This window comes from Pseudophryne corroboree, chromosome 10, assembly GCF_028390025.1.
Source record: "Pseudophryne corroboree isolate aPseCor3 chromosome 10, aPseCor3.hap2, whole genome shotgun sequence".
NCBI lineage: Eukaryota > Metazoa > Chordata > Amphibia > Anura > Myobatrachidae > Pseudophryne > Pseudophryne corroboree.
In genome coordinates, this window is record NC_086453.1 from 95376287 (window position 1) to 95402218 (window position 25932).

At 44.5% G+C, this 25932-nt stretch overlaps 1 protein-coding gene across 1 annotated transcript in view; it reads left to right on the forward strand.

Moving 5' to 3' along the window:
- The window catches only part of BCAM (basal cell adhesion molecule (Lutheran blood group)), an 86499-nt gene extending 67442 nt beyond the window's left edge, over nt 1-19057 (forward strand). Inside the window, exons 15-16 of the mRNA XM_063942604.1 lie at nt 18222-18330; nt 18415-19057. Coding sequence (XP_063798674.1) covers nt 18222-18330; nt 18415-18420 — 115 coding nt within the window. The 3' untranslated portion in view covers nt 18421-19057. The remainder of the gene's footprint in view (nt 1-18221; nt 18331-18414) is intronic.
- The last annotated feature ends 6875 nt before the right edge of the window (nt 19058-25932 follow it).

The following is a 25932-nucleotide window of genomic DNA, read 5'->3' on the forward strand; positions in this document are numbered from 1 at the left end:
ACCTTCTGATAAGGGCGATGTCCAAGAGGTATTCATAGAACATTGACGTCATCTCGATTTGGTCCCTCTAGATTGTAGATGTGGATACTTATCCAAACCAAGTCCAGTAGAAAATGTAGCGACAACAAGCCCACCTGCGTTTATGCACATCTGATAAGCAGTTACGCAGAGAGGTAGAAATGTAATTGTGGTTCTTCAGCAGGAATCCATATCCGGTACACCACCGGTCACCTGTCTACATCCCGTCCACAGAGCTCCCCCAGCCTGGCCAAGTTCCAGGCAGTGAAAGAGCAAATCTTTTTATGGCAGCTACTGTCTCAGTGATCACCTTGTAGTGCCATTGAGTCCAGAGAAGATGTGATGCAGCAATACATTAATGTCAAAAAGTAATAAGATGGCGGATTCACTAGTCTGTCAGATGTGTGTCAGAGGAGAAACACCTCCCTTCACTAGCACATTCAACCTTAAAGGACTACTAAGTCTAAAATAATAGTATAAAAGATGACTTTTGTATAAGACCAACTAGTAGCCTCCACGTTTCCTGATAGGAGAAGTTGAAATATTTTGCATTGTATGGTCATTTGCTGTTCTGCTTAGTACGAGCTATTGCTCACTGTTATCAGCCGTTTCCTGCAAACAGTGACTAAAGGGGTCAGTCTGCAGTGACCTGCGTGAGATAATAGGATGGAACAACAAATTCCCCCTCATGATCACAACTTTGGGGGTCATTCCGAGTTGATCGCTCGCTAGCTGTTTTTAGCAGCCGTGCAAACGCTAAGCCGTCGCCCTCTGGGAGTGTATCTTAGTTTAGCAGAAGTGCGAATGAAAGGATTGCACAGCGGCTACAAAAAAAAAAAAGTGCAGTTTTAGAGTAGACCTACTCAGCGCTTGCGATCACTTCAGACCATTCAGTTCCAGATTTGACGTCACAAACACGCCCTGCGTTCGGCCAGCCACGCCTGCGTTTTTCCTGGCACGCCTGCGTTTTTTCGAACACTCCCTGTAAACGGTCAGTTGACACCCAGAAACGCCCCTTTCCTGTCAGTCACTCTGCGGCTGCCATTGCGTCTGAAAAGCGTCGCTAGACCTTGTGTAAAAATACATCGCCCGTTGTGAAAGTACGTCACGCGTGTGCACTGCGCCGCATGCGCAGAAGTGCCGCTTTTTCACTTAATCGCTGCGCAGCAAACATTTTTCACTAGCGATCAACTCGGAATTACCCCCTTTGTCTCAAATTATTCAGCTATGTGATGCTCCATCACACTGATATAGTACCTGTCTCTGAGACACCTGGCGCCATTGCCAGACTCGCTAATCACACAGCTGCCCCCACACGCACAGAGAGAATGCATCATTAATTTTAATATTGGTTTAAGTTCTCCCCCTGCATTTGTTTTTGACATTAGAAATGTCATCAGTCATGTTTCTTGCATGAACCCAGTAGAGAAGTGTTTATACAGTATATATAGCATACATACAGTAGCATACAGTTCCCTCCTGTAGTGTGTACTGAGTGCTGCTGCCAGACCCATGCTAGCTTCTAGTTGCTATACATCTGCTTCCTCTGCGCAGGCTCCCACTCACCCTTACATTGCTATCCTGGGGCCTGACTCAGAGATGTACAGAAATGCACTTGCAAATTAGCACGCAGCAGCTGTGTGAACATATGCAAATGTTGCAGCCGCCGGGATTTGTTTAAAGACTCCTATAGTGAGTGCCTCTGATCCGCCGTTTCCATACAAAGACGCAGCCTTCAGACACACATCAAGCAAACATTGACCATTTGAGTAACCCTGTGACTACGCAGCATGGTCGCTGGAAGTAAGACGCCATTGTCACTAATTATGGGATCGCAGACGCATGCTGTGACACACCTTCATTTTTGCCACCACTCCCCCATTACCTCCCACAAAAGGTCCCAGACTGTGTCCGGCATACAGAGATATGGGGGCGTGCCGTGAGGCCAGGCCCCCTTGACTCGCGGAACGCCCCGTGACCCATAACCACACTCCCTTCTTTGCGTGCGTGCACACAGTATAATGCTACGGCTGTTACACAGCCCCAGTCCATCCACGCACTGTACCGTATACTGAATGATGTTAATTGCTTCCATGCTAGTACCTCTGGGTCACCATTTCCCACGTATCCTGATTTTAATTGTTACAATGCCTGAGGAAATTACATTATTTGTGGCTCTGGTCAAGTTCAAACTCAAGATGTCTAAACTCTTCTATAATAATCTGCCAAAAATATTACAATCCTTAGAGAATACTTTCTGCCTGATCTCTTATCCAGGAGAGCAGGGGTGGGGTGGCCCTCCAACTGTTGTTGAACTACACATACCAGTATGCCTTGCTACAGTTTTGCTATTTGACCATGCTAAAAGTGTTGCAGGGCATTCTGGGATGTGTAGTTCAACAACAACTGGAGGCCCGAAGGTTCCCCATCCCTGCACTAGGGACACATATTTTTTTTCTTACTACCTTCAGATTCTCTGTAGCATGTATGGCATATGTTTTCCTGAATGCAGCAACATTGTTGCAACAAAGTAAAAAAAAAATACTTTCAGAAATTGTTTGCAGATGGATGTGCGATGTTAGTGGCTGTAAAATGCAGACTTTACCAAATCTGTAAAGATGCCCACACACGGCACAATATTTTAAACAATGTGGGCGTTTCTGACCGCTCGGAACGACACATTGTTTAAAACGTGCCGTGTGTGGGCATGATAACGACGCCGATGCGACCCACTGGTCGTTCGTCACCTTTTCGGATCCCTTCAACATGCAGAAGGATCTGAGGATTTTGCCGAACAATGCCATGCTGCTAAATGCAGCATGGCCCCACTCCCCCCCCCCCCCTACCGTCGATCGACGTTGCAGCACACTTGCCGATGCCGGCACCCCGCCGCGCCGTGTCCCTGGAGTACACATAGCTCCGTGTGTGGGGGCCATAACTCCCAAGAATTAATGAAATTAAATATAATCTTTTTTTACCCCAACAGAAGCTAGCAGAAAATTTATGATAATTTTATAATTATCCTATTATCACTTACAGGATTATGGATTACATAAGCATATAATAAATATATTTACATTTAATTAACAGTAAAGATCTGTCTTGGATGTTTCTCCTTTAGTTAGTAGATTGACAATGAAGATAATTTGCCAACTGGAAAAAAAAAGCACCCATACCCAATATCATTTGGTGCTGAGGTGCCCTGTTATCGACCTGGTGCATACATAGGGGCACACCCAAAAACAGCGTTCTGGAACTGCCCCCGGTAAAGCACACGTTGCCTATTTGTATAGCCTGATGACCACTATGTAAATGAGAAGGACCACCACAATATTCTGCTTACTTAAGCCTCGTTTATAATGTAAAATAACCTTGTGAGTGAGGGGATGTTGTGTCTGTAGCAAGATTAAGGGGGGAGGTGGCGCAGGGCATACTGTACCTCGGCCCCCTTTTGTCAGGGGGCCCACCGGACGGAGCACACTGACATCACTAGCTTTCCCTCTTGTGCAGCAGCAGAACCAGGCAGCCAGAATGTGAGCAGGACAGTATGCAGTGCAGGCAGAGACACAGGAATATCAGGTTTCATGAGATACCGATGGAGCTTTCTGACCAGATGAGAGATAGGAGGGTGGAGAGAGCTGTAAGGGGTATGGGTCATTAGGTCGACCACACTTAGGTCGACAGTCATTAGGTCGACCACTATTGGTCAACATGCAGTAGGTCGACATGGTCACTAGATTGACATGTACTAGGTCAACATGGAAAAGGTCAACATGAGTTTTTAGACTGTTTATGGTGTCGTTTTCTTCGTAAAGTGACAAGGAACTCCAATTAGTGCACCGTGTTCGCTCGCCATGCTTCGGGCAAGGTGCCTCGCTCTGCTACCGCTGCGCACGGCACAGGTTACCATTCTCAATCGTAGTCTATGTGGATCGTAAAGTATGAAAAAGTTCAAAAAATGTAAGAAAAAATGTAAAAACTCATGTCGACCTAGTACATGTCGACCTAATGACCATGTCGATCTAGTGCATGTCGACCAACAGTGGTCGACCTAATTACTGTCGACCTAAGTGTTGTCTACCTAATGACCATATCCTGCTGTAAGTGGCACAGGGATCCCAGCTTCTCCTCCTCCCCTACTGGGTGTCTGGGTCCAGGGTTATAAAATAGTTGCCTTTCAATTAGGTGGAGCTACAGGTTGAGTATCCCTTATCCAAAATGCTTGGGACCAGAGGTATTTTGGATAATGGATTTTTCCGTATTTTGGAATAATTAGATAGCATAATGAGATATCATGGTGATGGGACCTAAATCTAAGCACAGAATGCATTTATGTTACCTATACACCTTATACACACAGCCTGAAGGTCATTTTTGCCAATATGTTTTATAACTTTGTGCATTAAACAAAGTGTATCTTCATTCACACAATTCATTTATGTTTCATATACACCTTGTATACACAGCCTGAAGGTCATTTAATACAATATTATTAATAACTTTGTGTATTAAACAAAGTTTGTGTAAACTGAGCCATCAAAAAACAAAGATTTCAGTATCTCACTCTCACTCAAAAAAGTCCGTATTTCGGAATATTCCGTATTTCGGAATATATGGATATGGGATACTCAACCTGTATAAACAGTAATCAGGCAATATTAAACTATTAGTATAAATGTAATATAGACATTCCATACATCCCAACAGGACCCATTCCATGAGGGACAAAGTGCTCGACCTGGACTTCCTTCTTAAAGTATGATTGTAACCACCTGTGTTTAAACACTTTTCTTATCAATTAAATAGTTTAACACAGGTGACACCAATCATATTAAGAGGGAAGTCCAGGTAGAGAGCATTTTATCCCTCCTGGAATGGGTCACATTTTTGAGTGTTATCCCCCCAAGGCTTGATCCGGCCCTGGTTGAGTCTGTATTACATGAGTTACTATGCCGCATTTCAATGCCATTTTTATGTTGTCAGAATTGGCACGTCCCAGCATATGAAGAAATAAAATCCGATAGAAAATGAGGCTTACAAGTACCCCCAACCCACATTGTGTTATGAACCATCCAACTGATGCCATTAGATCATACCCCCACAGATGACGCCAGTCTTGTGTTTTCTAATAATAATAAGCTGTCTGCATTGGTATAAGAATGGGCGCATGATGTCACAAAACACAGTTTTCCATTTTTTATAAATGACCCTTAATGCTAACAAAAAAGAGGGCTGATGGTGATACACATAGTAAAGAAAATATTTACATTTTAAACTGTCCTGGAATACGAATAAATAAGGGGGAGAGTTAAAGACTGAAGAAGTTACCCAAGGCAGTCAATCAATTAGCTTGTACCTACAGTATCATTTTACAGACTGTACTAGGTAAATAATAGGTAGAACCTGATTGGTTGCTATGGGAAGCTTTGAAACAAGTCCTTAGATATGACAACGAATATGCTCAGGTCTGTGACTTGCATTGAGTGGAATCTATACAGCACATCTGTTGTCATGTCATATGGAAAATAAATACATCTGGCTGGATAGTATAATTCTCTGAATGTGGAATTCCCTTTAAATTCATAGAGGGGAATACAATTAGTTGCGGTTAATTTGTGCACCAAAGCTATTCAATTAGTGGGGTTTACCCCGCACACGAGACCCCCAGCATCGGACTGGACCTCGCAGTAAAGTCCACGTAAAAAACGCCCCAAAATCGGTCGCCCGCAGGAAAGAACACACTGATTCCGCAGTTTACACGGAATCAGTGTGTTTCAGCACATGAATCCCGATTTTTGGGCGCTGGAAAAAGGTTATTTTATTGAATAGCCCTTTCCCGTGCGCAGGTGATTTTTTAGCAAAAATTACTCGCGGGGAAAACTCTGTGGCTAATTGGATTCCCCCCATAGTGGGCAATCCAGTATTCTACATAACGGTTTGCTTGTAATACAGTTGTTTTTTAGGGGAGTATTATTTTACATATGGCAGTAATCTCATGAAAATATGACTTTTGTTTTAAAATAATTCATTGTGGCAGGCTATAAGAGGAATGTTGGTATTTACCATTTCTCTAACGTCCTAGTGGATGCTGGGGACTCCGTAAGGACCATGGGGAATAGACGGGCTCCGCAGGAGACATGGGCACTTTAAGAAAGAATTTAGATTCTGGTGTGCTCTGGCTCCTCCCTCTATGTCCCTCCTCCAGACCTCAGTTTGAATCTGTGCCCGGGCGAGCTGGGTGCTGTTCAGTGAGCTCTCCTGAGCTTGCTGTGAGAAAGTATTTTGTTAGGTTTTTTATTTTCAGGGAGCTCTGCTGGCAACAGACTCCCTGCATCGTGGGACAGAGGGGAGAGAAGCAGCCCTACTCTCTGAAGCTAGGTCCTGCTTCTTAGGCTACTGGACACCATTAGCTCCAGAGGGATCGTACACAGGATCTCACCCTCGTCGTCCGATCCCAGAGCCGCGCCGCCGTCCCCCTCGCAGAGCCGGAAGACAGAAGCCGGGTGAGTATGAGGAGCAAGAAGACTTCTAAATCGGCGGCAGAAGACTCCGTTCTTCACTGAGGTAACGCACAGCACTGCAGCTGTGCGCCATTGCTCCCACACACCTCACATACTCCGGTCACTGTAAGGGTGCAGGGGGGGGGGGGCGCCCTGGGCAGCATATGGACCTCTTTTGGCAAAAGTACACATATATACAGTTGGGCACTGTATATATGTATGAGCCCCCGCCAAGAAAATGTATATTTAAGCGGGACAGAAGCCCGCCGTCGAGGAGGCGGGGCTTCTTCCTCAGCACTCACCTGCGCCATTTTTTCTCCACAGCTCCGCTGAGAGGAAGCTCCCCAGGCTCTCCCCTGCAGATACACGGTAGAAAAGGGTAAAAAGAGAGGGGGGGCACATAATTAGGTGCAAAAATCTATATAAACAGCAGCTACTGGGTTAACATTAAGTTACTGTGTTATTCCTGGGTTTATAGCGCTGGGGTGTGTGCTGGCATACTCTCTCTCTGTCTCTCCAAAGGGCCTTGTGGGGGAATTGTCTTCAGATGAGCATTCCCTGAGTGTGTGGTGTGTCGGTACGTGTGTGTCGACATGTCTGAGGTAAAAGGCTCCCCTAAGGAGGTGATGGAGCAAATGTGTGTGTGAGTGGTGTCTCCGTTGACAACGCCGACACCTGTTTGGATATGTGAAATTAAGTGCTAAGGAAAATTTATTGCACAAAAGATTAGAGAACAGACAGGGAATTTACCCATGTCTGTCCCTATGTCGCAGAGACCTTCAGAGTCTCTCAATGCTCACTATCCAAAATAATAGACACTGATATCGACACGGAGTCTGACTCCAGTGTCGACTACGATAATGCAAAGTTACAGCCAAAATGGCAGGAAAGTATTCAATATATGATTATTGTAATAAAAAAATGTTTTGCATATCACTGATGACTCATCTGTCCCTGACACAAGGGTACACATGTTTAAGGGGAAGAAAGCTGAGGTAAATTTCCCTCCTCTCATGAAGAAAAAGAGCGGGAATCTCCAGACAAGAGACTGCAGTTTCCCACAAAGAATTCTCAGGGAGTATCCTTTCCCTATTAGGGCCAGGATACGATGGGAATCTTCCCCTAGGGTGTCACGTTTTCCCAAAAGGTAGCGCTGACTTAACAGCTATCCTCAGGGATCCTGCAGATAGCATGCAGTAAAAGTACTTTGAAGTCCATTTACACACTTTCTGGTACACTACTCAGACCGGCGATTGTGTCGGCATGGGTTTATAGCGCTGTAGCAGCGTGGACAGATACCTTATCAGCAGAGATTGAGACCCTAGTATGTATATATATATGTATATATATAGATATATATATATATATATATATATATATATAAAAGATGCTGTCTTAGATATATATATAAAACATGCTTAAAGAGACATTAGTCTACTGGGTTCTAGAGTCAACGCTATGTCGATTTCTGCTTGACGTGTCCTGTGGAACATGCAATGGACAGGTGATGCCGACTTAAGAGGCATATGGAAGGTTTACCTTACAAGGCTGAGGATTGTGTGGAGAAGGAATCTCGGACCTGGTCTCCACAGCTATAGCTGGTAATTCTGATATTTTGCCTTATATTCCAGCACAGCCTAGGAAAGCACGACATTATCAAATGCAGTCCTTTCGATCACAAAGAAACAAGAAAGTCCGAGGTGCGTCCTTTCTTGCCAGAGGCAGGGCAGAGGAAAGAAGCTGCACAACACAGCTAGTTCCCAGGAACAGAAGTCCTCCCCGGCCTCTACAAAATCCACCGCATGTCGCTGGGGCTCCACAGGCGGAGCTAGGCCCGGTGGGGGCACGTCTTCGAAATTTCAGCCACAAGTGGGTTCACTCCCTGTTGGATCCCTGGGCAATAGATATTGTGTCTCAGGGATACAAGCTGGACTTCGAGGAGATGCCCCCTCACCGACAGCCCTGCCGGCTTCCCCCCACGAGAGGGAAATAGTGTTAACTGCAATTCGCAAATTGTATCTTCCACAGGTGGTGGTCAAGGTTCCCCTCCTTCAACAAGGAGGGGGTTATTATTCGACCATGTTGTAGTCCCGAAACCGGACGGTTCGGTCAGACCCATATTGAATTTAAAATCCCTGAACATATACTTGAAAAGGTTCAAGTTCAAGATGGAATCGCTGAGAGCGGTCGTCGCAAGCCTGGAAGGGGGGGATTTTATGGTGTCTCTGGACGTAAAGGATGCATACCTTCATGTCCCCATTTATCCACCTCATCAGGCGTACCTCAGATTTGTGGTACAGGATTGTCATTACCAATTTCAGACGTTGCCGTTTGGTCTCTCCACGGCACCGAGAATATTTACCAAGGTAATGGCGGAAATGATGGTACTCCTGCGGAAGCAAGGGGTCGCAATTATCCCATAATTGGACGATCTCCTCATAAAAGCGGGATCAAGAGAGCAGTTGCTGATCAGCGTAGCACTTTCTCTGGAAGTGTAACGGCAACACGGCTGGATTCTAAATATTCCAAAGTCGCAGTTGGTTCCTACGGCTCGTCTGCCTTTCCTAGGCATGATTCTAGACACAGACCAGAAAAGGGTTTATCTCCCGATAGAGAGAGCTCAGGAGCTCATGACACTGGTCAGGAACCTATTAAAACCAAAACAGGTGTCAGTGCATCACTGCACTCGAGTCCTGGGAAGAATGGTGGCATCATACGAGGCCATTCCCTTCGGCAGGTGCCATGCAAGGACCTTTCAATGGGACTTACTGGACAAGTGGTCCGGATGACATCTTCAGATGCATCGGTTAATCACCCTATCCCCCAGGGCCAGGGTGTCTCTCCTGTGGTGGCTGCAGAATGCTCACCTTCTCGAGGGCCGCAGATTCGGCATTCAGGACTGGGTCCTGGTGAACACGGATGCAAGCCTCCGAGGGTGGGGAGCAGTCACACAGGGAAGAAATTTCCAAGGTCTGTGGTCAAGTCAGGAGACTTGCCTTCACATCAACATCCTGGAACTAAGGGCCGTATACAACGCCCTACGTCAAGCGGAGACCCTGCTTCGCGACCAACCGGTTCTGATTCAGTCAGACACCATCACCGCAGTGGCTCATGTAAACCGACAAGGCGGCACAAGGAGCAGGGTAGCGATGGCGGAAACCACCAGAATTCTTCGCTGGGCGGAAAATCACGTAAGCGCACTGTCAGCAGTGTTCATCCCGGGAGTGGACAACTGGGAAGCAGACTTCCTCAGCAGACACGACCTCCATCCGGGAGAGTGGGGACTTCATCAGGAAGTCTTCGCACAGATGAGGGCATCACGCCTCAACAAAAAACTACAGAGGTATTGCGCCAGGTCAAGAGACCCTCAGGTGATAGCTGTAGACGCCCTGGTGACACCGTGGGTGTTCCAGTCGGTCTATGTATTTCCTCCTCTTCCTCTCATACCCAAGGTGCTGAGAATAATAAGAAAAAGAGGAGTGAGAACGATACTCATTGTTCCAGATTGGTCATGAAGGGCCGTGGCCTCTTCCTCTAAGACAGGACTTGTTGCAACAGGGGCCCTGTCTGTTCCAAGACTTACCGCGGCTGCGTTTGACGGCATGGCGGTTGAACGCCGGATCCTAGCAGAGAAAGGCATTCCGGATGAGGTCATTCCTACGCTGATAAAGGCTAGGAAGGACGTGACAGCTCAACATTATCACCGTATATGGCGAAAATATGTTGCTTGGTGTGAGGCCAGGAATGCCCCTACGGAGGAATTCCAGCTGGGCCGTTTCCTTCACTTCCTACGGTCAGGAGTGAATTTAGGCCTAAAATTTGGGTCCATTAAGGTCCAGATTTCGGTCCTATCCATTTTCTTTCAAAAGGAGTTGACTTCTCTACCTGAAGTTCAGACGTTTGTAAAGGGAGTGCTGCATATTCAGCCCCCTTTTGTGCCTCCAGTGGCACCTTGGGATCTTAACGTGGTGTTGAGTTTTCTGAAATCCCACTGGTTTGACCTACTCAAAACGGTGGAGTTGAAATATCTCACGTGGAAGGTGGTCATGCTATTAGCCTTGGCTTCGGCTAGGCGTGTGTCAGAGTTGGCGGCTTTGTCACATAAAAGCCCCTATCTGGTTTTCCATGCGGATAGAGCAGAATTGCGGACCCGTCCACAATTTCTGCCGAAAGTGGTTTCATCCTTTCATATAAACCAACCTATTGTGGTGCCTGTGGCTACTACGGACTTGGAGGATTCCGAGTTGCTTGATGTAGTCAGGGCTTTGAAGGTTTATGTAGCCAGAACGGCTAGGGTCAGGAAAACAGAGTCTTTGTTTATCCTGTATGCTTCCAACAAGCTTGGTGCTCCTGCTTCAAAGCAGACTATTGCTCGCTGGATCTGTAACACGATTCAGCAGGCTCATTCGGCGGCTGGATTGCCGCTGCCAAGATCAGTTAAGGCCCATTCCACTAGGAAGGTGGGCTCTTCTTGGGCGGCTGCCCGAGGGGTCTCGGCATTATAACTTTGCCGAGTGGCTACTTGGTCAGGTTCAAACACTTTTGCAAAGTTCTACAAGTTTGATACCCTGGCCGAGGAGGACCTTGTGTTTGCTCATTCGGTGCTGCAGAGTCTCTCTCCCGCCCGTTTGGGAGATTTGGTATAATCCCCATTCCCCATGGTCCTTACGGAGTCCTCAGCATCCACTAGGACGTTAGAGAAAATAAGATTTTACTTACCGGTAAATCTATTTCTCGTAGTCCGTAGTGGATGCTGGGCGCCCGTCCCAAGTGCGGACTTCTTCTGCAATGCTTGTATATAGTTATTGCTTAAATAAGGGTTATGTTATGGTTGCATCAGGGTTGACCTGTTGCTCTGTTGTTGTTCATACTGTTGACTGGGTAAGTTTATCTCAAGTTATACGGTGTGATTGGTGTGGCTGGTATGAATCTTGCCCTGGATTACCAAAATCCTTTCCTTGTACTGTCAGCTCTTCCAGGCACAGTTTCTCTAACTTAGGTCTGGAGGAGGGACATAGAGGGAGGAGCCAGAGCACACCAGAATCTAAATTCTTTCTTAAAGTGCCCATGTCTCTTGCGGAGCCCGTCTATTCCCCATGGTCCTTACGGAGTCCCCAGCATCCACTACGGACTACGAGAAATAGATTTACCGGTAAGTAAAATCTTATTTTTGCTTGGTTTGTTTCTTAAGGCATCTATTAATAGATTTTCAATTCCATGCAGTGTGATAGACTACCATGGCAACCACGTTCACATGGAACATGTTGTGGGGAACAGAGTGATTTTGGAATGCTCCTCTGTGCTCTATCTGCTTTGAGCTCTGTAAAATCTCCCCCTTCAAATATGACATGACATGCTAAAAGGCCTGTGTGTGACTGACACCCAAATTGTGTGCTTCCTCCAGAGAGATTTTGAAAAGGAGATAATGATTTGTAGGACAGCTACCAAAAAATTAGATCAGATGTATGCTTAAAAGCTTCGTTAGCTTGCTATTTAAAGACAACAAAATAAACATTTGTAGGATTACTGCTTTAAAGAGGACTTCTGCTAATATATATGCACATTATTGAAATTATGACAACAGTTGTTTGAAATTTAGTAAACCTAAAACTATAGTCCTCAACAGGTCATGTTTTCAGGATTTATGACTTTAGAAGCAGATAGGATAAGTATTGACCTAGCAAAATAAATTAATGTGCAAGATGGAAAAAAAATTCCTGAAGACATGACCTGTTGGGGATACTTCGGAATTGGAGTAGAAAAACCCTGACCTACTGGAAGTAAACACAAGACAATAAATTGTAGGAAAACAGTAGTTCTATAATTACAGAGTTTGGCATAAATCCACATTTGCAAAATATACCCAAGATTAATAACGAAGGGTCATTTTCTGGATGATTTTATATTTTTTGTGACTTTTACTATGTTGAATTGCACAAGATTCAACTAATGCTACTAATGTCATTTATGGCGAGAAGCTCCTTTAAAGAGAAACTCTTGTTTCAGACAGATTGTGTTCCTGCTAGTTTTGTTGTATTCAGTTGCGATTAGATGGAAGAGATCTGCTGTATAAATATAATTGTATCTAATTCTGTACCAAATGCTTATCTGCTGTGGTCATTGACTACGAGGACATTGGACATAAACAAATCTGCATGGGAGATAAAAATGAATTAAGGCAGTGTTTCCCTTATATATGCCAAATCTATTATTTTAGGAGCAAGTTTACTTCATAGTCTGCTCTATGAAAGATTCCAGGAGATGACTAATTACCTTTTGTTCCACTCTGTATAAAGAGATTCCCCAATCTCGTTAGTTCTCTGCTTCCTCAAAGGGTTCAATTGTGTCAATATTGTTTGTTTGGATTTTTTTAAACATCCTTTCAGGAAACTCAGAATCTTGTCGTGCTAAGTTCAACGTTCACTCATTAAACTATGAAACAAATGTGGTGTGTACAATCGGCTAAATATACCCATCATGCTCTTTGCACGCTGCTACTACAGATTGCTGCCCAGTGGCTGCTACCGCAATTTAATTGCGGTCACAGCAACTGTGGACGACCCCTGCAGCCGCAACTAGGCTGCGTATTTATCTCATCGGACCGGCTGCATGTAACATCACGCAGCCGACCCACCCCCGTTGTCCCCCCGCCGCCCCTGCAACGCACCGTCACCGCCCCCGCCTGCCCTGCAAATTGCTCTGTCAATCAGGCAGAGGCGTTTGCAGCCAATGCAATCTGATCACATTGGCTGGTCACATGCGTGCAGGATGGGACCTGCGCGTTTGCATTGCTGCCGGGACCGGGGTTATTGCAGTCGCATCGCTTAGCGAAGCAACCTGAATAACCCCCAGCGTACGCAGTGGCTGTACGGGAATATGCAAATGTGCCAGGATTTGTATTAAGACAACCACTGGAAGGTGTCGCAGATTCGCCGCATGTGTGCAAAGACATCAAATGCACATCAGTCTATAAATGACCGTATGAGTGGCCCTATGGTCGCGCAGCATGGCTGTCAGAAGTAAGGCGCTGGAGCCATTGTAACTGTGTATTAAGGCCCTCATTCCGAGTTGATCGCTCGCAAGGCGATTTTAGCAGAGTTACACACGCTAAGCCGCCGCCTACTGGGAGTGTATCTTAGCTTCTTAAAATTGCGACCGATGATTTCGCAATATTGCGATTACAAACTACTTAGCAGTTTCAGAGTAGCTTCAGACTTACTCGGCATCTGCGATCAGTTCAGTGCTTGTCGTTCCTGGTTTGACGTCATAAACACACCCAGCGTTCGCCCAGACACTCCTCCGTTTCTCCAGCCACTCCTGCGTTTTTTCCGGAAACGGTAGCGTTTTTAACCACACGCCCCTGAAACGCCGTGTTTCCGCCCAGTAACACCCATTTCCTGTCAATCACATTACGATCGCCGGAGCGAAGAAAAAGCCGTGAGTAAAAATACTTTCTTCATTGTAAAATTACTTGGCGCAGTCGCAGTGCGAATATTGCGCATGCGTACTAAGCGGAATTTCACTGCGATGCGATGAAATATACTGAGCGAACGACTCGGAATGAGGGCCTAAGTTCGCAGTTGCAAGATGTGACACGCCCCCGAAGCGGTCACTACACGCCTGCGTTTGATTTGGCCATCCCCCTGTTACTGCCCACAAACACTTACTGCTTGTCACTCACTTTGGAAATATATCCTAGTGCATAGTGTATATTGGTTCATTTATACTCAGCATCATGATCAAGTAATTCTCAACTTCTTGAGCTACTATACAATATCAGGGTAACACTGAACTATGTATCGTAACTTCATGGTTAATATAAGAAAATCTAAGTTAGTGATAGTCAATGGTTTATAGCCAAGTTTTTTTGTGATGGTGACTGTAACTAAATGCCTTCACTTCACCAGGCGATGACTGATTCTGGTACGTAGAGGAGGTTCTTAAGCAACTTGACTGGGCTTACATTACCACTCCTAGGGATTCTGCCTGTTACTGACTCCGCCCACTGGGGATAACGCAGATGTAGTTGGAGTAGCTATCTCTGCTGCTTGCAGCAATAGTCTGTATGTAAATGCAGCGGGAGGCGTCTAATACAGGTAGGCACCTCCTGCTGCAGTAGTGATCCGAACTGCACCCCAGGTTGCAGCATTGGATTACTGAGACACCATCGGGTGGCACACATCCGCCTGTCGCAGATCCTCGTAAGAGGCCAGGAAATCTCTGTCCAACGATGGAAATTCTGGCCACTTCCCTCCCCCTAAACAGAGGTTATTACCACCCCCAAATGGTATCAGACTCTCAGTCACTGTACTGCGCCCTGTGTCGCAGGTCCATCGAACATCGGTACATTGCGTATCAGGACGCAGATCCTTTGGGATGTAAGTTAGCCCCACTGTGTCGTGGGCAGGTAACTCACTGCTACCACCAGGCTCCTACATTACACCGTAGCTGCTTCTCTTTAGGTGCATACACACGCATAGATTTAGCAACGACCAATCTTTCACTGTGTGTATGAAAGATATATCTGCCAATGCGCACACCCGACACTCGCTTATAGTGGTCTATGATCTTTCATGCGGTGGTCATTCCGAGTTGTTTGCTCGTTGCCGATTTTTGCTATGCTGCGATTTGTTGCTTAATGCGCATGGTTCACAGAGCGCATGCGCTAAGTTATTTAACACAAAGCTTAGTAGATTTGCTGGTGTCTTTGCGGCGCTTTTCAGTAGCACTGCTGATCGGTGAGTGATTGACAGGAAGTGGGTGTTTCTGGGTGGTAACTGAGCGTTTTCCGGGAGTGTGCTAAAAACTGCAGGCGTGTCAGGGAAAAACGCGGTAGTGTCTGGAGAAACGGGGGAGTGGCTGGCCGAACGCAGGGCGTGTTTGTGACGTCAAACCAGGAACTAAACTGACTGAGCTGATCGCAATCTGTGAGTAGGTCTGGAGCTACTCAGAAACTGCAAGAAAAAATTTTGTAGCAGTTCTGCTAGTCTTTCGTTTGCTATTCTGCTAAGCTAAGATACACTCCCTGAGGGCGGCGGCCTAGCATGTGCAATGCTGCTAAAAGCAGCTAGCGAGCGAACAACTCGGAATGACCACCTATGATCTTTCATGCATGCAGAAAGATCACAGACCAATCTTTTGCATTGTGTTCAAATCTCTTCATGTGTATGCACCTTTAGTGTCCTATACTACTTACTTCTTGGTATGTCTGGTCATGCTGCTGCAACACTTCCTTGTTGGTGTCAGCTACTTCCCACTGTCCACTCACTATGGACCAACCTGCTCTGGGCTTCAGCAGGGGATCAGTATGATTTACCTACAATCAAAATCCCGATGGTCAAAATACCAACAACAATTGACTGATGGTCAAAATACCAACATTTAAAATGTCGACAAGTCAAAAAGTCGACACATGATTTAAAAAAAAAATTCCCGTGTGTGTGTATGTTGACACAGGTCGACATGGACACCGTATAAGTGTACCGCGTTCCCTCGCATGGCTCGCTGCGCTCGCCCAGCTTCGGGCACGGTGCCTCCCTGCGCTCGGCACCCTATTCCATTCCCCCTCCAGGTCCACTGGGATGGTAAAGTATGAACAAGTCGGTTTCAATGAAAAAATGAAAAACTCATGTCAATTTTTTTGACCTGTCGACATTTTTTAATGTCGGTATTTTGACCGTGTCACCATTTTTAATGTTGGTATTTTAACCATGTTGGTATTTTGACCTTGTCGGTACTTTGACCTTCGGTCAATGGTTGTCGGTATTTTGACCGTCGGAATTTTTATTGTAGGTAAATTGACTGCATCCCGTCAGCAGAGGGCTTGAGTTTAGAGAAACTGCTCAATCCAGAAGAGCCAGAGAACAGAATAGTGTTTTGTGCAATTCTGGTGGTTATGGGATGCAATTAGATGGGATCACATGTTTATTGCTCAAATGGTAATACTTTACAAAGATAGGGCCTGATTCTGACAACACTGCGTCCATGTCTGCATCTTATGCCGCGTTGCGTCTCTCCCCATGGACATCTGTGATGAATGTGCAGTGAGCGAGATGCCAACTTTGAGCCTCTTCAGATGCTGAAATACCGCTTGGTGGGTCTTTAGACACAACAACTGGTTGCACTATCGAAAAGTGCCACAGCGCCACGCTAGGTGCAGATTCTGTCAAAGGTTTGGGTGGTTTTATCTTTTAAACGGTTGCCACTTTAAGACATTGGGATCTTGCCGATGCTTGCAAGTCGCAGGTTTTAACATTTCCACCCAAGTCTTTATAGTAAAATATGTTTTACATTTGATACTTGGAATACAAAAGGCTTAGACTCTGTGGGCCTAAGTTAGCGATTTGCACAAACCTGATGGGTTGCGTACATCTTCAAGGTTTTCAGATCTTCGCATGTGCAAATCTCTGTATTGCTCAGTGCCGGACTTCATGCCAACGTGCTGGATCCTCATCCTGCAGCACTCGGGGAATACCTGGAGCTGGCTCACCAAGGGTTAACATGCATAATGACACAGCCATCGGTGGTAATCTGGGACTGTGGTACATCATATAACCTATTTAATTAACAATCTTTGTGGGATATCCAGTGAAAACATTAAGGGCGGTATTCAATTCTTTCCGCCCCTTTCCACACCCGTTCTGTTTCTGCTGACCGGCGTGGTATCATCATTTCAGCTCAATACCCCGGGGTAGCGAGGGCGCCCTAATTCTTTACGCAGCTAAACCTGATTACTATGGGTGCTATATGCGCGATAATGGGGATCACTTTAGAAAGTAGATTAGGCGTGATATATCATTTGAATACTGCCCTAAGGATCCCCCAGATGTACAATGGTGAGACCACAGCAGATATCTCCGATCTGTCTATCAGGTCTACTATGCAGTTGGATTTACCAAGCTCCAGATCTTCCCCATCTGCGACAGCCAGACATGCTCATTGGCTGTGAGGGACCCGAAGCAGGGAGCAGAGTAATTCTTTTGCGTCATGTCATGCTACAGGTCAGATTCAATCATCTCATCATCTGCTTTTGGAACGATGCTGAGCCCTGGGTGCTGGATAATCCTGGTTTCTTGGGCCAAGCCTGTGCTGTGATAAACAGGATTGCATTTTTAGACTAAACAATTAATAGAGACATTAGGAATCACAAATTGCGTATTTTATTTCATTGGGAGATCACCAACTCCAAATGGATGTTGTTTAATCTAATGAGAACTACTGAGTCCTGGGGGTATACCGGATTTACTAGAGGTCGGTTTTCATCGATTTTTTTATTTATTTTATTTTTTAATTCTTCACTATTATTTGTAATGAAAAATCAATCTAAATCGATGTTGTGTTTCCAGTAAATGTGCATTTTAGCCTCGATTTAGATTGATTTTTGATTGATAAAAATACATTAATTCTTTAATAAATAAATATCAATGAGAATCGACCTTTACTAAATATTCCCCTTGATGCTAAGTGATAGGCAAACAATAAGCAAGCAAGCTTTACCATAGAGTACAGCCTAGTTCTCTGTAGCTTTATGTGATCAACACTACTCTGTATAACCATCTGTTAACCTTAAACTTTATGACCTTGAACCTTTTTCCTTCCACCGGTTTCCTGTACTAATGATCATCGCACTGACCCTACTACAGTACGTGCCCCATTTGTAATGACCCTCTCTTACTGTTTTCATCTGTACGTCTTTGATTACAGATCTCAGGATCCTGCTTCAGCTGAGCTTGCCGTTGAGTTAAAATCAGAGAAGCGACATGACCAGCGTGGGTTGTTGGGATCTCATGGAGGAGGCGGCCCATCTGCAGAGGTTAGAGTTCAATCATTGTCACTTTCTGTTCACAAGACACTGTCACCTTTAATCCTAAAACTCCATCATTCTCTATTTCCACAGTGTTAACAAGCACAGATGCTGGGTTCTCCTGTTTTATGGACAGTGCCATCTTTGCTTGACCCAGAAGTCAGCTGACCTCTCCAACCTGTGGATTAAATATGTTCATGACTTCTTGCACTTGATTCAAGCTGCAAGAAAAGAAATAACGCAAGGACTCAATATATAAGAGATTACGTCCAGAGATCCCATGGAAGCCCAATAAGATATTTGGAGATCTATTATTCTGCTTTGGGATATTTTTTTTATTTTTATTTTACGTTATGGACATGTTAAAGTTACCATACTAAGGTCTGTTGTTGGATATACCCACAACCTAGAGTTGCCTTAAGTGGTGTTTTTTTCATCGCTGCATTACCCACCACAGACCTCCATCAATTACCCGTCAGTTTTTGTGTTTTCGTTTGGGCTTTTTATGCTTATGTGTTTTATTTTATTTTTTTACCTGACTTTTTTATTTTTTATTTCTCCAAATGTATGTAAATGACTTACACAGTCCTGCTGTTTTGAAGCTGTTCTCCCAGCATGCCTTGGGGCAGTAGTTCTCAGTGGGCTTTAAACTGTTACACTGGTGTTGGCCTGCTTCTGTCCGGCCTGTATGTATATAATGGATTTCTCTATGGTCATTACACTGGTCAGACCCCTATTATGTCTGTCTGTTATCATTACTTTCTTCCTTGCCCAATTTACCGGAACCATAGAGAATATTTCTTAGATTGTATATTGTTAGTTAAACACAGATGCTCTCTAATGCCACCTAGAGCTTAGCCTCTAAGACTAGAGCCCTAGAAACTCAACTGTATGCTGCTGTTGCAGGGGTAAATTTAGTTGGGGGCGATTGGTTTGTGGATTTAAAAAGATCATTCTGAAATTTGAATGATAATCTGATTGGCCAGTGACTGCAATCTGTATATTTGTGTGGTCCTTTGCAGAATAGTTTAGATTCGTTCTTTCAGGCTGATCGCCAAGTTAATGATTTGTACTATTTGGCCAATGAAAATGATACAAAGCTGGTGGTTAAATATTCTTGTTAAACGACCTACATATGACAGGTTTGATAAGAATTAAAGAAGGTGCCAAATTAACGAATGTTTAACCCTTTCTAGGTACAAACATTCTAACTTACCTGCAAGCTCTGTACAGTAAATGCAAATACATACACCAGAAAGCCATTCTAAGAGATCACCTTCACCCTAGTACCACCAACAAATTAATCTATCTTGCTGGGTCAGTAATTATTCGGGTTGGGTTCGTTTTGCCGGTGTTTGGGATGCCGGTGGTCAGAATACCGACCGCTGTTCGAAAAAACACGGCATGGGAAGGTAAGTATACTTACCTCACCCCCCTGGACCCCTAACCCACCCTTTCCGCAGCCTAACCCTCCCCACCCCGCAACCTAATCCTAACCCTACATGATGGTGTCTAAATCTAACCCTCCCTCACCACAACCTAAACCTAAATCCCCCCTTCCCCTGCAGCCTAAGTCTAGCCCTCCCTGGGAGTGGTGCCTAAAACTAACCCCCCCTCCCAACAGCCTAACCCTAACAAACACCCCTCCCCCCGGAGCGCAGCCTAACCCTCCCCCCACAGCCTAAACCTTACTCACCTCCATCTCCACATGTCTCACTTCTCCAGCGGGCCGGTGTCTGCTCATTCGGCATCCCGGCTGTCGGGATTCCGGCACCGGGATGATGAACCTATTAGGGTTGCCGGTGTCGGCATTCCAAATAGTGTCGGGCTTATGGATCCTGACAGCCGAGATCCTGACCGGATCCTCTTGTTTCCACAGGCAGAGATCCTCAAAACATGACCTGTTAGGAAACCTGATGGTTCAGGTGGGAGATCCACTCATGTAAACCATAGGACATAAACATAATAGGTAACAGATATACAAAGCAGCCTCCACTATCACAACCATCATTGTACATGACTGATATGTCATTGTGTCACATCTGTTCAGCAGTTCAAATACTTATAGGATCCATTCCTTAAGCATTGAAGATGCTCTGGTAATTCATGTTGACCCAACACCCTATTTGAATACAAGGAAGGAATGGGGAGAGCACTTATGGAAGTCTGCGCAGATGAAAAGGGTGGTTTTCACTATAGGAATCAGACGTAATGTTACTGTCATATTTCTAATACAGATTAGACATTAAGATTGGCGTGTTGGCTGCCCCTGTCTGCATGGATGCACAGGAGACAGCTGCCTCCTGGTATTGTTCTTTATGTATATGAGTCTACTTGTAGGAAGCGTAACAATCTGAAAATGCACCTGGTTTTTAAAATGTTTGGTGCCCATAAGAAAATAAAACCTAAGAACGATGAAGAACCAACACATTATAACTGAACTCTATTGTCTGTGTTAAGACAATACTTATAACCATCTGCGTCTAGAGAATTAGAGGCAACTAAACAAAGTTTTCATGGGGAAGAATTCACAGACATTGTTTGACCTTAGACAATGGTTTGTACAGGGCACCAGTTCTTACGTAAGCGGAACATACACTTCCTATCTGTGGCAGGAAATTACACCTCAGTGTGGTCTTTTGTCCTACATACGGAACATAAGCTTTATTGCTGAATTAAACAAACTAGTGGATATTTAATAAAAATCATTATGAATTGCACAAGTTATAGAGCTGATATTACGAAACTATATCCATGTAAATACATCTTTAACAAGTTGCTCAGACAGTTCGGGGCACAGTGTACAAAAAAAGGTTGGCCAGAAATGCGCTCAAGATTGTCCCAAATATACAATTTTGTGTCCAATTAGAAAAAGTGTTCCAGTCCAAATAGTGCAGACTCTGCCCCTCCAGGATGTTCTCCGATGATATAGCAAAACAAAAAACACATTACATTTCACACCACATGTGTAGAGATAGCGTTTACTGGTGATCGAAGAACAGTCCCAACAGACTTCCAGAAACCATAGTGCGTCAAAAGATTTTACGATCACCTGAAGCGATGAAACAAGGGATCTCCTAAAATTATGCTTACATAAACACGAAAGTATTATGGGGCCATCACATAAAGGTTTCTTGGTTCTTATGTATGTATTCTTATATGGAAGACATTCTCATCCAGCAGCATAAAATAATAAAAATGCTCATAGTACAGTATTGTATATCAAGCACTAAGATTTATTAAAATAAAAATAAAGTGTATGTTATACTTAGCAGACAGTATAGTAGATGTCACATAACAAACTCTAGGCAGAAAGATGAAACCGGGTATCCTACACTGAGTTAGAAATGGACTGCTGGATCAATGAAACACCCCACCATGTCACTCTTCCAACGCGTTTCAACGCCCACTGCCATCTTTCTCAAGGTGAGCGCCTGTTTGTTGCAGTACTGTATTAATATTGCTTGCAGTCTCCTAGGTAAAAAAAGCTTTTACAGTTTGATGGATACATGAACAGGGAAATAATTCACTGCAAACATGACAAGTTTTTGTCTTACTGTATCTAGGCCCTCATTCCGAGTTGTTCGCTCGCAAGCTGCTTTTAGCAGCTTTGCACACGCTAAGCCGCCGCCTACTGGGAGTGAATCTTAGCTTATCAAAATTGCGAACGAAAGATTAGCAGAATTGCGAATAGACACTTCTTAGCAGTTTCTGTGTAGCTCCACACTTACTCGGCAACTGCGATCAGTTCAGTCAGTTTCGTTCCTGGTTTGACGTCACAAACACACCCAGCGTTCGCCCAGACACTCCTCCGTTTCTCCAGCCACTCCCACGTTTTTCCCAGAAACGGTAGCGTTTTTTCGCACACACCCATAAAACGGACAGATTCCGCCCAGAAACACCCACTTCCTGTCAATCACATTACGATCACCAGAACGAAGAAAAAACCTCGTAATGCCGTGAGTAAAATACCTAACTGCATAGCAAATTTACTTGGCGCAGTCGCACTGCGGACATTGCGCATGCGCATTAGCGACTAATCGCTCCGTTGCGAAAAAAATATAACGAACGAACAACTCGGAATGACCCCCCTAGTCTGTGAGCTCCAGTTTTTACCTTGTGGTTGAGTATACACCATCATTCTTTTCTACTTAAGAATTCTGTAGTGGAAATACATTTTACTTTCAGCTTCATATACATATGAATTTTTATTTTATTTTGCAGTTTAGTTCTTTAAGGGCTTAGAAAAACTGCATGGTTCCAGGTTTTAACAATAATAACCTTGAAGTCACTAGATCATTTGTACACTGACAATACATAACACTTTGTGGCTCAACCATCACTTTATACTTAGAGATAGACTAAAAATTAACATGTTTAGCTGCTTTTATATCTTTTATGGTAACATCTGTGAATGCTGCTATTTGGACTACATACAGTAATTGCATATGAAGTTTCAAGATCTCCTGTAACATGCAATAAGTACATTGAGACTCATTTAGGAATGGCAGAAAAATGCATCCACAATACTTGAATATCAGTTCACATTTGTCTGAGAGACAAGTGTTTGTGAATGTACAGGACAAAGGGGGTAATTCTGAGTTGATCGCAGCAGGAACTTTTTTAGCAGTTGGGCAAAACCATGTGCACTGCAGGGGAGGCAGATATAACATGTGCAGAGAGAGTTAGATTTGGGTGGGGTGTATTCAAACTGAAATCTAAATTGCAGTGTAAAAATAAAGCAGCCAGTATTTACCCTGCACAGAAACAATATAACCCACCCACATCTAACTCTCTCTGCACATGTTATATCTGACACACCTGCAGTGCACATGGTTTTGCCCAATTGCTAACAAACTTGCTGCTGCGATCAACTCAGGATTACCCCCAATACCCCATAAAGGTCCAGAAAGTGTCTATAGTTAAAACATGGCATTACAGTGCAGCCTTCCTCTATCTTGAGACCACACCCCTTCATTAGCTTCAACTTTTATGCATTTATCCTAATGCTGCTTGGTTTACATTTATCATGATATTTAGGAGACATCAGGAAAGTGCTTAACGTATCTTTTTAAATGGCTTTGATGTGCACCTAGAAAGCCAAATTTCCAGCAATGTGTAAAGGGGGCAACTTTTTTTTATTTGGGGGGAATATTAATAGGTACCTCAGTCTTACACCTATAGGCAGTTGCCACAAAAGTGCAGATTTTAGTGAATGCTCTTATATATGTATAATAATGTTTCAGCTCACTGGGCCTGGGGGGTCGTTCCGACCCGATCGCACGCTGCAGTTGTTCGGCAGTGCGCCGGCGCATGCCAGACGGCCGAAGGCTGTCGCTGCCTAGCGATCGCCTCTGCCTGATTAACAGGCAGAGACAGTCGCTGGGCGGGAGGGGGCTGGATGGCGTGGCCAGACCATTGGAGGGGGGGCAGGCCGCGGCATCTGCGTGACATCACACGCAGCCGCTGCAACCCGGGCAGCGATGAGGTTCTCCCGGCCAGCCACAAGAACTGCACTGGCCGGGAGGTACTCCTGAAATGCAAAAGCATCGCCGCTGTGCAATGCTTTTGCCCTTCTGCGGGTGGCCGGCACTGACATGCGGGGCGGACTAGCCCTGTGCTGGGCGTCCCCCCGCACGATCAACTCGGAATCACCCCCTGATTCTGATTTGAAAGTAAATTGTAAGGCGCAATATACTGTACTTTATAAGAATCTGTAAATAAAAAGTAAAGAAGAAGCACATAATTGTATCTAGAAAAAACCACGTTGCCATCAAAGGGAAGGAAATTCTTTTATATTTTTTCTGTGCAGGGTAAATAGTGGCTGCTTTTGCATGTAACCCACAAATGTGATACAGCTTTATTTTTACACTAGATTTTAGATTTCAGTTTGGACACACCGCACCCTAAATCTCTCCACACATTATATCTGCCCCATTTGCCTTGCAAGATGGTTTTGCCCTGGTGCACTGCTGCTTGCTTTTTTTTGCTTTGCTTCCACTTTATCACTGTCGTCGGTTAGGGCCCTATGTATTCTTATGCTGCCCCTGTTAACACGTGCGTTTAAAATATATGTAAACACATATACATTTTTGGATAGCAGTGTACAAAATGAAGTGTCCTTGCTTGATTCAATTGATTTGAATCATACTTCTCTCCTCAAATATCTGGGACACGCCCAAATTTGAAGGCGTTCTCACGGCCCCAGCACACTTCACCATTGCAGTTGGTTTTGAAAAATAATGATTCATGGTAATCTGCCCCCTTGCACCTCCTGCCAGTTTCCTGGACCTCCTGGAGGTCATCTTAAAAAGGTAACTGATGGAATTATGATTTTATTGATGTGAATTAATCAATTTAGCATCCAATGATTTATAAAGCATTATGACTAATTAGTCTTAACTTCCAATGCAATTAACATATACAGTGCCTTGCTAAAGTATTCACCCCCCTTTGCATTTTTCATGTTTTGTTGCCTCACAACCTGGAATTAAAATGGATTGTTTGAAGGTTTGCATCATTTCATTCACAGAACATGCCTACAACTTTGAAGATGTTTTTTTTTTTTTTTTATTGTGAAGCAAACAAATAGGACAAAATAACAGAAAACTTCAGCGTGCTTAACTATTCACCCCCCTAAAGTCAGTACTTTGTAGAGCTACCTTTTGCGGCAATTACAGCTGCAAGTCGCTTTGGATAAGTCTCTATGAGTTTGCCACATCTTGCCTCTGGTATTTTTGCCCAAAATTGCTCCAGCTCCTTCATGTTGGATGGTTTCCGCTTGTGAACAGTAATCTTCAAGTCTGACCACAGAATTTCAATTGGATTGAGATCTGGGCTTTCACTAGGACAATCCAATACCCTTAAATGTTTCCCCTTAAACCACTCGAGTGTTGCTTTAGTAGTATGCTTCGGGTCATTGTCCTGCTGGAAGGTGAACCTCCATCACAGGCAGACTGAAACAGGTTTTGCTCAAGAATATCCCTGTATTTAGCACCATCCATCATTCCTCAACTCAAAACAGTTTCCCAGTCCCTGCTGCTGAAAAACATCCCCACAGCATGATTCTGCCACCACCATGTTTCACTGTGGGGATGGTGTTCTTGGGGTGATGGGATGTGTTGGGTTTGCGCCAGACATAACGTTTTCCTTGGTGGCCAAAAAGTTTAATTTTAGTCTCATCTGACCAAAGCACCGTCCTCCATACATTTGGGGAGTCGTCCACATGCCTTTTGCCTTCTTATTTTTAACACTAAGACAGTAATGGCTTTTTTCTGCCCACTCTTTCATAAAGCCCAGCTCTATAGAGTGTACGGCTTATTGTAGTCACATGCGCAGATACACCAGTCTCTGCTGTGGAACTCTGCAGCTCCTTCAGGGTTACCTTTGTGCTGCCTCTCTGATTAATGCCCTCCTTGCCCGGTCTGTGAGTTTTGGTGGCCGGCCCTCTCTTGGCAGGTTTGTTGTGGTACCATGTTCTTTCCATTTGAAGATGATGTTTGATGGTGCTCCAGGGGATCATCAAAGATTTGTATATTTTTTTATAACCCAACCCCGACTTGTACTTCTCAACAATTTTGTCCCTGACTTGTTTGGAGAGTTCCTTGGTCT